Genomic DNA, 12,283 nt, shown 5'->3' on the forward strand with positions numbered 1-12,283 from the left:
ACTGGAGTTTAGGCCAACCTGGGCTTGACACTTCTTTACTTCTACCCCGTCACTTCTCACTTGTCTGCAATCAGTCTCAGCAAGTACCGAGGGAAGGAGAGAGAGTCCAGAGCCCTTGCCTTGCAGTGCCATAGGGCTGCCAGACCAGTTTCAGGACAGGGAATTGGGGTGAACTCTAACCATAGCCAGCTGCAAGGTGTGGTGTGAGGAGATGGTGCCTGGTTGGAGCCAGGAGGGGACCAGGGCATCACAGACAAACAACCATTAGCATGAGAAACTATGTTAAGGATGATGCAGCTTATGCCCAGAAGCTCTCCCTGTCCCCAACAAGGTTCATCCCCATGGGCCAAAGGCCTGTCATATGTCATGACTGGGCATGAGGGATCCACTGATTGTCAACTGGCCGCTGTAAAAGCTCCTCAATGTGCCTCGCTTCATCCATCGTCTCATCCAACTTGAAATCCACACTAGGGTCAAACATGGTCAAAGGGCTGGGTGAGGATGGGGATATAAAATTCGGGGTGAGGTAGGAAGCAGCATTCTCCAGGTATGCACCACCCTGATGCACACACACACACCCCTCAAGCTGGCAATGGCATGTACACCTGTGCATGTGTGTTGTAATGGGGCTGGGAACACACAGTGGGAGACGGCACCAGCAGGTAGCTAATGGCAGGACACCCTTCCAAAGCATGTCATTCACCCATTGCTCTCCAAGTGCCAGACTGGAGCAGTGCTGAGCTAGGCATCATCAGTGCACCGCACATCCCCAGAGAACTGGGTTGCAGAGCAGGGCAACAGCATGTGAACTGTTTCAAAGACTGACCAAGATAGCCTGCTGCCAGGACAGGGCTACCCCTCATCAGGGGCCTGGGCAGACACTTCCCAGATTAAGGTTTTATCAGCTCTTGGATATAAGATATTTGTGCAAAACCCTGTGCACCAGGATGGCTCATCCCACTTGCAAACTGGGATTAGCTGTCCTGGTGTGAACAGGGTTTGTACTGGGGGAAGGGTCTGGCTTTGCCAGCAGTGGGTTCAGTGGCACATGAGCAAAGCACAATGCCATTGCTCCAGGACAGAGAGATGCACTGCGGGGTGTTCTGCACAAGCTGTAAGACCCGCAGCTTTTTCACACGAGGACTGGGGTTCTGCGGCTAGCGGCCGGGTTAGTGCAGGCATTGAGCAGAGCAGTGCTGAGCGCAGGACTGACCCAGGGTCACAGCCCACCTGTTACCTTCGTGCTAGTTCAGACACATGACCAGAAGAGCAAGGCAGCAATCTGTACCAAGCTCGAGCGCTAGGTTCAGTGCCTGCTGCCAACTCCAGGGGCCAGTTCAGATGAGGGATCATTTGTGGGTTACTGCAAGACCTTTCCAAAGGATGGGGAGGAAGCTCACAGCTTCTCCGTTCTCCTGCCCAGCTGCCTTCCTGCTCCCTGGCCAAAGGTAAAAACTCACCTCGCCAACAAGGCACTTCCTTCAGAGCCAAGGAGGGCCTGCAGCCTCACCCAGCCCCTGGCACAGCTCTGGATATGGGATAGGATCCCCGCTGCCCTGCTCCACCCCGCCCAAGCCCAGCAGTACATGCAGCACAATGTGGGGAGCTCCCAATCACTCCTTCCTGCTAGGAGTTCGCTGGCTAAGCAGGGAGCCAGACCCTCCCACAGACACGCATGAAAGCCAGAGCTCTGTGTTAAAAAAATAGCCCGTGCTTTATTTACTTGTCGGTATAAAAATAACGTTGAAAGGAAAGAAGGTCTCCCAAGGGGCCAGGAGGGGCAGACGTTTCTCAAGGGCAGGGTGCTTCATTCCCAAATCCTATCCCCACCCCAAGACAAGCCTCCCTCCCTGACCCTGGGCCTCAGGCCTGGGATCCCCTCTTCGACACAACCTTCCTCCTCTCACTCCTGGTTAAACGAGCAAACCTGAGAGGAGGCAGGGCACTATGGTTCACCCAACACATTGATGGAAGGGTGCCACAGGGGCAGGAACACAGAGGCGCACAAATCCCTTGTGAACTTTTCATGCCAAAGACAGACCTGACAAGGACCCCCAGGCAAGAAAGCCCCTGGCAGGGCACTGCCATCCTGATCATCCCCAACATGGGAGCAGCTTCTAGATACAGACTTGCCTTGGCAGGGTGAGATGCCCAAGAAAGGTCACCTGTGGCCTTCTGAGGCACTCACCCACTGCCACACTCCCCATCCCCATCCAGGACCCTGATGCTCACCACACCCCCTGCACACACCCCCACTCCCACAGAACAGAGCAGCTAGGGATCCAGGGTGAATCTGGATCTACCTAACAGTGACAGAAAACGGGATAAGGAGCTCCACCCTCCTCACCTCCCTCAGCCCTCTTGCCAAATCTGAAGGGGCTTGTTGGGGCACAGGCAACGATCCAGACTCCAGAGGGAGCCAGTGGGATGCCAGGACACGCGTGGTGCACTAGGGAACAGCCATGAGAGCAGGAGCTTGCAGAAGCAGAAAGCCAAAGCTGGGCCTCAAAGGAACATACAGGAAAACCATGCGACAAATCCACTGCCTTTTGTACAAGGGGGATAAAACACCAGAGAGCCTCGTGCAGCCCTAGGACACTGCAGACGGTTCAGAGCAAACCCTTGGGAAAGGACACCCCACCCCTCACATACCACTGGCTCTGGCACACAGACATGAACACAAGGCTGCTCTCAGGAGGGCTTCATCCCCGTGTCATCCCCAAGGCCCTGGCTGCCAGGTGGGGCTGTCACAGGGTGTGGGGGGAGGTGCCCCCAGGTCACGACTGGGCGTGAGGGATCCACTGATGGTCCATTGGCCGCCGTAGAAGCTCCTCCACGTGCCTTGCTACGTCCATCGTGTCGTCCAGGTCAAAGTCCCCTTCAGGGTCCAGCACAGCCTCGGGGCTGGGAAAGGAAGACGCCACGAGTCAGGGTCAGACAGGCAGTGACGTTCTCCTGCTAAACACCCTCTTGATCGCCAAATTGGGAATCGGGGAGGAATTTCTCCCCTGGGTCAGACAGGCACACCACAGGCGTTTTATGGCCTCCCTCTGTACCTGCGAGGCATAGTCTTGTTCCTAAAATCTTCTGTCACAGCAGTGGCAGTGCCCTCGTCTCCCCTACTTTTACTTGTGCCATTTCATACACAGGCTGTTTGGGGCACTGTGCTTGGTAGCCGAGCCTGAAGGTCTGAAGTAGTGATTGTAGGGATACCTTGGGTTAACTATGGCATGGGAACGTGGGGACAGGATTCGATAGTCCAGGAGTCCCCTTCCAGTCCTATGTACCCCAGGCCCCACTGGCATAGGGAGGCCCTGACCCCACACCTCCTGCTGGCCTGCGGAGAGCTGGACTCCACCCACACACAGCAGGTGTTTCATGAATCACCTCTTCCTGTAGTGTGGTTGACCATGTAGGGCTGCTCACTGCCTCTGCAGACCTGGAGTGCTGGCTGCCTCGGTGGCTGTTCTCCCCAGCTTAAGCCCCCAGGGCACACCACTTCTTGGACAGCCCTGCTGGGTCTGCAACATTCAACCCCCAGCTACACTAGAGGCTGGGAACCGGACTTGAGGCCTGCACATCAGTGCACTTGCTTAGCATGGAGAAATCAGGGAAGGGGCAGGAGAAGAAAATCTTCTAAGGGCCTTGTGGGACACCGATAGATGTACTCACTCTGGCACCACTTGTTTGATCTGTGGCTTCACGTATCCATCCACAGCTTTAGCTACAGGTGAAGGGAGAGAGAGAGAGGAGGCAACACTGAGGCATGGAGATACCACAGCACGTTGCAAACACAAGCTGGGAGTGGCTGCATCCCCAGGCTAGCAGCAGCAGCAAACTGTGCCTACCATAACCATCACCTTGTGCCTACCAGGGCTGTTAGTCTGGGGCATTTCCATGCCACACAGCAGGAAGCCACTGAGAAAAACAGGAGAGCAAGAATGAACCCAACCCCCGCAGGCGCAAAGCAACATAGCTTCCTCGAGTCTCACACACAAGCCGGCATACCCAAAGAATGTGAGGGAAGCAAACAACCACGGGGGACAGAGCTACCTGGCGCGGACTCACAGGGAACCGGCGTGTAGTACTTGGAGAAGACCTCGTCCTTGGGCCGGTCAGGGAAGACGTAGATGAGGTAACTGAGGTCACCCAGGCGGTCAGCCAGTGAGCGGATGGAGAAGTCCCTGGTTGTGAAGGTCATCAGGTTCCAAAACATCCTTTCCACTGGAAATGCAATGGGAGGGAAACAGGACAGTGAAAACCAGAACTCCCAAGTTTCCTCTGTGCCACGGGGCATCTGAAGGGCTCAGGATGCTCTCACTCATCTCCTGTGCTCAAACCACGCGAGGCAGGTTCGAGAGACTGGCTTAAAAATACGGAGACTCCTACAGGGCAATTAAGAGGCAGTCCTCCTTCACACCCAGCTCTCTCAGCTTCTACGTGGCACCTGAGTCCCATCAGCAGGCTTTTCCCCACTCCCCCAAGAGCTACCAACTTCCTGGCTTGTGTAACCATATGCTGAGGCCCCTATGCCATCAACTGACTCCAGGAGCTGGGGCTTTAAAAACAGCACCGAACAAGGCAGGCTCTCAGGACAAAGATCGCAAGAGCTGGCCACTCTGCTGGTGCTGAGGCAAGATCGAAACTGCTGTGAATATCTGTCTCAAGGATGTCTTCCTGAGTATCAGCTTAATGAAAAGAGCTTTTCTCTCTTTGACTTTAAACCTCCCCTTGCAACATGCACCCCGTCACAGGCCAGCACCATCAGCACTAATGAAAAAGGAAACTGAGATCAGTCTGCCCTTGTCCTTCCTGAACGAGGAGGAGTCTTGAAGTTCTTTCAGGTTTACTGTGGAGCAGCACTAGTGATGCTAAAAAGAGACTGCTTTGAATCATGGGGAAATAGGACTGGGCGGGGGGGACCTCGGAGGTCATCTAGTCCAACCCCCTGCCTGAGTCAGGATCAGCCCTACCCAAAATCATAGAGAAGTACATTTTTCTGTTAATTTAAACCTCCTTGAAGCCCAGTTCTCATGAACAAAATACCACATAAGAGACTTAATGGCATAGAAATCGCATTGGCCAATGCATACCCAATGAACCACCCTGGGGTTAAGACATGAGGAAAGAATCACTGTAAAAGGTGAAGAATGCTGCAATTCAAGCAACCCAAATTAGACTACAAAGAAAAGCAGACATGCTGCTCATTTTGAGCTCACATACAGGCATCCTGGGTACAGGGCATGGCAGAAAGGGAGCCTGGTTCGGTTAGAACAGCCTTACCCGCTTCACGTCGGGTGTGATGCTGGCCTAAGCAACGTGTCTCCTTATAGAGACAGGAAAAGCTGTAAGCAGTACAAAGCCCTGATGTCCACAAGGGGGCTTGCTCTGCTCTGATCAAACCCGGGGGAGTCAGTGCTGATGCGCAGCAATAGAGCAGGGCAGGCTCAGCCAGCCCAGTGAGAGGGTTTGCTCTGTATCCAGGCAGGAGCTCTCCCCTCTCTAACCTTGGAGGCGGGAGTTACATCAGGGACGTATTTGGCTCCATGACTTCCAGAGAACAAACTCATGGGAGTCAAACTTCCAAGCAATGGTGATGCCGCCGATCTCCGAGTCACTGAATCGCAGCAGGAAGGTCCCATCCGGCTTGTTGATGAGCAGGTCGTGCGCTTGCTGCTTATTGACGAAGCCCAGAATGGCCCTAGGAGGCAGAGAGGGGAACCAGTAAGGGGCTGGGGCCTGCAGTGTGCCTCAGAAATGGGCTCTGCCAGGCTGTACCAGCCACCTTGGAAAGCAGGATGCTCACCCATCGTTCCAACGGGGCTTCAAATGCTTCTTCAGCACCTCCATAACCCCATCAAGCCACTGCCAGAAGGTGTAATTCCGTCCAGGCAGGTTTTCCTGTTTTAATTGATAGAAAAAAAATCTCATAAAAAATGCCAGTAAGACAGATGAGCATTTCTCTCTCCCACCAATTCCCTGTTTAATGGCAGCTGCATCTAGCACCATCCCAGTTCCCATTGTCAGGCATCTACCTGGATTGCTGTGGAGGTGGCGAAGCTGAAACCCAGTGTGCTGCATAGGAAGGACATTTTGCAAAACATGCCTGAGCACTGCATCGCCTCCTACCCTCAACCCTACAGGGCACCAAGGAACGCTGGGGCACAGCAAACCAGTAGTCAAGCCAGGTGGCATGTCCCAGATCCAAACCCTGTGCTCAGACCACTCAACCCTGCCATGTATTTCCATTGCTACCAACATCAACTTTCTCCTTTCCTTCTTTTATATAACTGAGCTCCAGAGGGCTGGGAATGAGGGAGGGGACAGGGAGACCTCTGATCCCCCAAGCACCCAGCTTAGGACAGAAACAGGGGACAAAAGCAGCCTCCTAGAGCCCTTGTGCTGTGGGTAAGAGAAAAGAGGACAGTGAGCAAAACATCTGCAAGAAGCAAGGAGACATGAGTCAGATCGGCCTCCAGCGACCCCATCTTTCCTACCATACTTGTCTCTTGATCCACTGCAACAGGAAATGCCACACCTCTATGGGGAAGGGCTGACCGTACAGTGTCTGCATCTGCCACAGGGCCTCCCCCTGCAGCTGCTGGGTCTGGATCCACACAGCCATGGCTCAGAACCTGCCAGGAGACGTGCAAGGGGTCAGCCAGGAAGGTGCTTGCCCAGCTGCGCTCCAATGTTTATGAGCCTTGCGCTCCTTCCTGAGCTGAGCACCATCAGAGACCACACTTTGTCTCCCTCCCCTGGCTTCCTTTCTCGTCAAAATGTCTCTCAGCACTGCTCCCTCTGCAATGGGCTGCAAGGTGGCTCAGGGCAAAGAGGAAGACGAAAGCAGAGCTGGGACACAGGGAACAGGAGGTTTCTCAGAGCGAGTCTTGGACGACGAAGCTGCTGCCAAACGGAAACCAGTGTGAGGCAGGAAGCGCAGTCATAGTGCAAACTGCCCACCCCCACCAGCATGCTCACATGGGGCTGGCCCTTTCGGTCTCCCCAAATAAGAAGAAAAGCCACTGAGATTCCCCGCAGTTGAAGGAGAGAGGGTGCTGCGGGCATGACAGAGAAGTGAAAGCCAGCAGCACAGCCATTATCAATTTCTAATGCCCTCTGGCCTCAGCGCCCATAGTGACTCTCTGGGCTGAGATGTGCTAAGGTGGGGGGCGGGCGGGTACAGGCTAGGGAGAGCCTGATATCAGGCTCCCTTCAGCTGTCTCCTACTGCCTCCCTCTCCCAAATCCCCAGCTACATGTGAGCTCTTAAAACAAAAGAATTTCATCCAGAGCCAGCTCCCTTCCCCCTGTGCCTGGATAAAAGCACTGGCTGTTAGGGGGGCATAGCTCTTTTCTGCTGGTTCACTTACACTCCTCTTCCTGTAAGCCAGAGGCTTGCAAGCAGGAGCGAGGAACCATGTAAGGGCATCTGAGGTAATGCTGGTCCATGAGCAGGGCCTGGCAAATGCTTGTGCCTGTGCTGGGGAGAAACCTGGCTGAGGGCAGGGAGGCAGCTCCCATATGTGGAGCTAAGGAGAAGCATAACTGAACCCATTGCCTAAGCCAAGGGGAGGGGGGGGGGTGAATATGGTACAGAGGGTATTTAGAGCTTCTTGCATAGCCCCCATTGAAATGAAACACCTGGAAGAGCTCCCGTCTAAGCAGTAGATCAGTGATTCTCCACCAGGGTGCCATGGCACACGGGTGCCTTGAGATCCTTTCAGAGGTGCACAGGATGACAGTATTAGCAGTTAGATGTGCAAATCTGATTCACAGGTGTGCAAATATGATTTGCAAGATAAACCTGGGGGTTTCAAATAGGAATCCATAGTGTTAAAACCATTCTGCCCATTGTGGTCTTTCTCAGTTCTTTGCAACGGAAGAATGGCTCTGTTATCATTCAATAGACAAAAACCGAGAACTGGCATTTCGAGGGGTGCCTTGAATCTCAAAAGGTTTAGAACTGCTGCACTAGGTACTTCAACTAAGACAGGAGAGAAGGGAGACCAGCGCTGGAGCACGGCCTAGGTCAGCACAGAACAAGGGAGCTTGGGAAACGTTGTTCTCCCATGGCAGGATGGTAGGAATTTTAGGCCGCTGTTCGCATGCTGGGAAGATATGCCAAGGTATATAAAGAACAAGAGCCAAAGGTTATGAATAACAGGTTTTTACCCAAGAGAAACCAATCTATGAATTGGGGGCACTGTGCCCTGGTTGGTGTTTCCAGCATAAGAGGAGGCAATGGCAGGGGTGGGGTTATGGAAGGGCTGTGGTCAGCCCTGCTGCCACAGGGCGGAGGAAGCAGAAGTGAGTTTGGGCTGTCTCACTTGCTCTGGAAAGAGGCAGGGGTGGTGAGCTCTTGTCCCAGAATGGGAGCTGCAGCCCTGAATTACCTTGCTACTTGAGGGAGACTGGTAATTGTGGCTGTGCTTCCTGTGGGGGCTTGGGACCAGTGATGTCCATCCACAGCAAGGAAAGCAGCAGTTCTTTTTTTGCAAAAATATTTATTATATATCTCTTTACACTCTGCCAAGTGGCCTTTGTGGTTCACTTGGAAGATCAAAGCACCCTAGAAACCCATTACACAGTTTGCACCATGTATCCACACACCCATACCCCCACCCACTGTCCTCCTCAGAGGACTTGCCCCTGAAAAAGTCTATGCCAGGCCCCTCTCCACTAAATGAGGTCTGCCATTTCTTTCCCATTGATCTCTTCGATCTTCCTGTAGTACCAGTACTTTTCACTTAGTCCCATTTTAGACAGTCCTTAACTGTGGAATCTGAGTCTCTGTTTATGAATAGGTTCCTGGCTTTCCACAGTGCATAACTGAAGCAGGATATGAACTGGTCAAAGTGAGCTGTCAGGGTCCCTTGCTTTCCTGGTCAGGTCTCTGAAACCTGTCACCACCAGGAGGAGTGCACTGATTTTCTTCCACATCTCTCGTGCCTATCAGCAGTGCCAGAAGAGTTGGCCAATTGTTTCTGCCTGCCAGTAGCAGGTCTGCCTCCGGCAGTCTGATGGACCTCTTTGCCCTGAGCTGTTTATCCATGCCCACACAGGGAGTGCCCAGTAGGCTGCCTGCCAGTTCAGGTCCTTGTGCTTCTTTTGCAGGTCCTTGTGGAAGATTCAGGAGCTGCATGGAGCTCAGTGCTCCAGATCAGGTTTCTGTCAGTCTCTGCCTGTGGCTGCTGTTGAAGAGCTGTCCCAGGCACATGGTGGTTTTGCTGTGCACTGCTGCCTTGCACCAGGTGTCTGCTGGTGAAACTCCCTGTCCCTCCACAGCTCCTTTAGCAGGGGCTGTGTTTCCTCAGCCTTACAGACTTATCTGCTGCCTTCCCCTAGCTGGAGCTGTTCTGAGGCTGTGAAACAAGACCGAAACCTGCTGACTGAGGGGTTTCTGCCACTGTCGCAGAAAATTCCCAGGCCTGCTAGAGCTGCTGTCTGGCAAGAAAATGCTGTTACCTTCCCACAATGAAGGCACTAGCAGATGGTTTCTCATCCTATCCATAAGTCTACATGCTCTTGGTTGCTTCCCAACCAGAACCTGCTCTCCCAGGCTCAGCTGGCTTGGAGGCTCTGGTGCATTATGTAACTCCAGTTAATTAGTCTACCAATTAATTCCTGTTAATTGCCAACATGGTAAGGGTTAGGGATTGGGATGAACTGGAAATCCACTTAACCTGAGCTGCAGCAGGGGAAAAATGCCTAGTGCAACTGCCTGCATAGAGCTGGATGTCTTGCTGTGTACCCCCCACCTCCCTTTGAGCCTGGACTCAGGTCAGAGCCAAGGACCTGGTGGCAAAGGTAACATTAAGGACCCTGGGAGCTACTTTTTCTGTTGGGCAGGCACTGCAGAGTCTACTAGGTCACAGTACCAACCTAAACATGTGCACAGGTACCCTCACCTTCAGCAGACTGGGCAGGGACTATCAGACAAACACGGGAGGCCTGTGCTCCACATCCTAAGTCTGGGGTGAGGAAGCATTTCAATTGGCATATCAGGCCAGTTGCTCTCCCATGCCTAGGAAACTTTCACTAAGGGAGCATGTAAGTAGCTGGGCCCTGAGGATCCTTCTGCTAGGGTGGAGAGACCCCCTCCACACCAAATTGCTCACTCACTGTGAGGTTGCAAGCTGCTAGTTCCTTCCTCCCAGTGCAGGAAATACTTACATGGCAGGAACAGCTGTTTTCCTTGCTCTGCCCACCCTGGGCCCCATGCACTGCTTTAACAGCCAACAGTGCACTTCCAGTCAGCTGGGTGCCCCAACCCCAGGCAACAAGGGGCGGTGTGAAGGGGTGTGCTGTCTGTTGCCTATCACTGTATGCTCCATGGTGAGAGCCAGGCTTCCAGCAGGGTGCCTTGGTGCTGCCGTGCTTCAGGGAGAAGAGGTTATTTCCTTCCAAAATGTCAGCTGTCAGCCTCACACAGACCAATCTGAAAGGAATCTGGCAGCTTCCTCTGCAGTCTCTGGAGCAAGGCTTGCTCCCCGACATGGAAGAGAGGGACCTGGCACAGTGGCATATGTCGTTTCAGTAGCATTTATGCCCAAGAGCAGTGCCTGGAGTTTTACTATTGGTGACATAGGAACAGAAGGGAACTAGCTGGAAACTGCCTCTCTCCAGTTGATGCTGATTGTATCACATGATTTGCCATTCTTGGTCACCAGTGTAAACAGGGCTTGACGTCAGGTAAGCAGGGTGAGGGAGACCCACATCCCAGCTCTAGGAGAGCACCTGACATGCGTGTGCAGGTTGGGTGGCAGGGTCCTGCTCATTGGAGAGCCAGGGAAAATAAGGCAGGCCATTACAGCGGCTTGTCCAGAACTGTGGTGTGAATCTGTGTTGGAACCAGGACAAGAACGCCAGAGCTCTTGGCTCCTGGGCCTTTGTGTGCAGCTGAGAAACTTCCTCAAGGGCAAAGGCAGAAGCAATCAACCTCATTGCTCTTTGGTGCCGCAGAAGAAAGTGGTGTTGAGTCCTAGGAAGAGCAAGGCGGTGTGAACTCCAAAGAGAGGGGGTGGGTGGTAGTCTCATCAGGCCTCGTGGGGTGAAGAGGAAGGCCAGGACTGGAGACTGCTGGGATGTCACCAAACCTTAAGGCTAAGTAAAGACAGGCAAAAAGCCCAAGGCTAAATTGATTTAGTTTTTGCAGGTTAGTCTAAGCTACAGAGATTAAATTGAAACAGAACAGACTTTTACCTTTGATTCGGGAAATGCAGCCACATCCCTGCAGTGGCTCAGGCCAGACACCAGGGGGCACTAAAGCACAGCTCTGGCATGTAGCCAGCATGTTTGCTTCCTCAGCTTACTGCCTGGAGGTCTCTGGGATTTGCAGTCCAGACTCACTGCGACAGAACTCTGCTGGGTTGCTTATCACTTCCTCTTCCTGTTTCCAGGTGCCTCTGGGATTTGTAGTCTACAGTTGCAGCCAGCAGTAAGTTTGTGCGGGGGAAGTGTCTTTAACCCCCCCTCCCTGGCCCCAGGCAGGGTTTGCCTGGGGGGCAGTCCCCCCCCCTCCCCCCCCACTGCAGACTGGGCTGCGTCCTTAGCCAGGCTTGCCCCTGCCACCCCTTTGTCAGCCATCCCTCACTGCTCCAGCTAGGGAATAGAGGGGTAGGGCCAGCCCTTCTCTGCTGAAGCTGACAGCCCAGCCTAGGGCTGCAAAGCATGCTGCGATGCTGGGGGACTATGATTTAACTTGAATCAGGAAGGAATCTGGGACGGAAGTTTCATAAACCAGCTTGACCCAAATCAGTTAAATCTGATACTACATTCAACTAGGTTAATCTTAAACCAGTTTCAGTCATTTTGAAACTGATTTATGTGCACTGAGCTTCTGTTCTGTTACAGGTTGAAACCAGTTTCTGATCACTTAAACCGGTTTATGTGTAACTTCTGTCCCTAGCCTAAGTCATCCTGCAGTGATGGAGCACAATACTCACTCCTGCACATTGATGATGTGTAGGGGGTGTCACTCCTGCTGGCGGGGTCTGTGAGTGGTCGCTGACTGCTGTTCGGCGCTTGCCTCCTGCCACCGACAGCGCTGCCACCTGTGGGAGCTCCCCGCTTACTACCACCATGCTCTTGCAGCCAATAGCTCCACCGCGGCCTGCCGGAGCTTGTCATGCACCCCCCCAGCCTCTGGGGGGCATGCAGCGTTCATGCTCCTGCGTTAAGCCCTAGGCAGTGCTGGATCTCTGCTCCCTTCCACTGCGGGTGAGACAGTTGCTAGTGTCACCCCAAGTGGGGTAGGATTCCCCTCCCCTCTCAACTTTTGA

General features: G+C 53.4%; 1 protein-coding gene across 2 annotated transcripts; it reads right to left on the reverse strand.

Annotated features, from left to right (window-relative positions):
* Positions 1-1,688: 1,688 nt before the first annotated feature.
* On the reverse strand, positions 1,689-4,327 carry LOC132250324 (signal transducer and activator of transcription 5B-like). Of its 2 annotated transcripts, none has more exons than XM_059726914.1 (3): positions 4,054-4,327; positions 3,673-3,724; positions 1,689-2,904 (listed from the first exon to the last, which is right to left on the reverse strand). In XM_059726914.1, exons 1-3 carry the CDS (start codon positions 4,295-4,297, stop codon positions 2,778-2,780), a joined length of 423 nt encoding a protein of 140 aa, XP_059582897.1. In that variant the 5' UTR covers positions 4,298-4,327; the 3' UTR covers positions 1,689-2,777. The 2 variants fall into 2 exon arrangements, with proteins under 2 accessions (XP_059582897.1, XP_059582898.1); XM_059726915.1 differs by having other exon boundaries at positions 4,069-4,317.
* Between the last annotated feature and the right edge of the window lie 7,956 nt (positions 4,328-12,283).

Source organism: Alligator mississippiensis, chromosome 4 (assembly GCF_030867095.1).
Source record: "Alligator mississippiensis isolate rAllMis1 chromosome 4, rAllMis1, whole genome shotgun sequence".
Lineage (NCBI taxonomy): Eukaryota > Metazoa > Chordata > Crocodylia > Alligatoridae > Alligator > Alligator mississippiensis.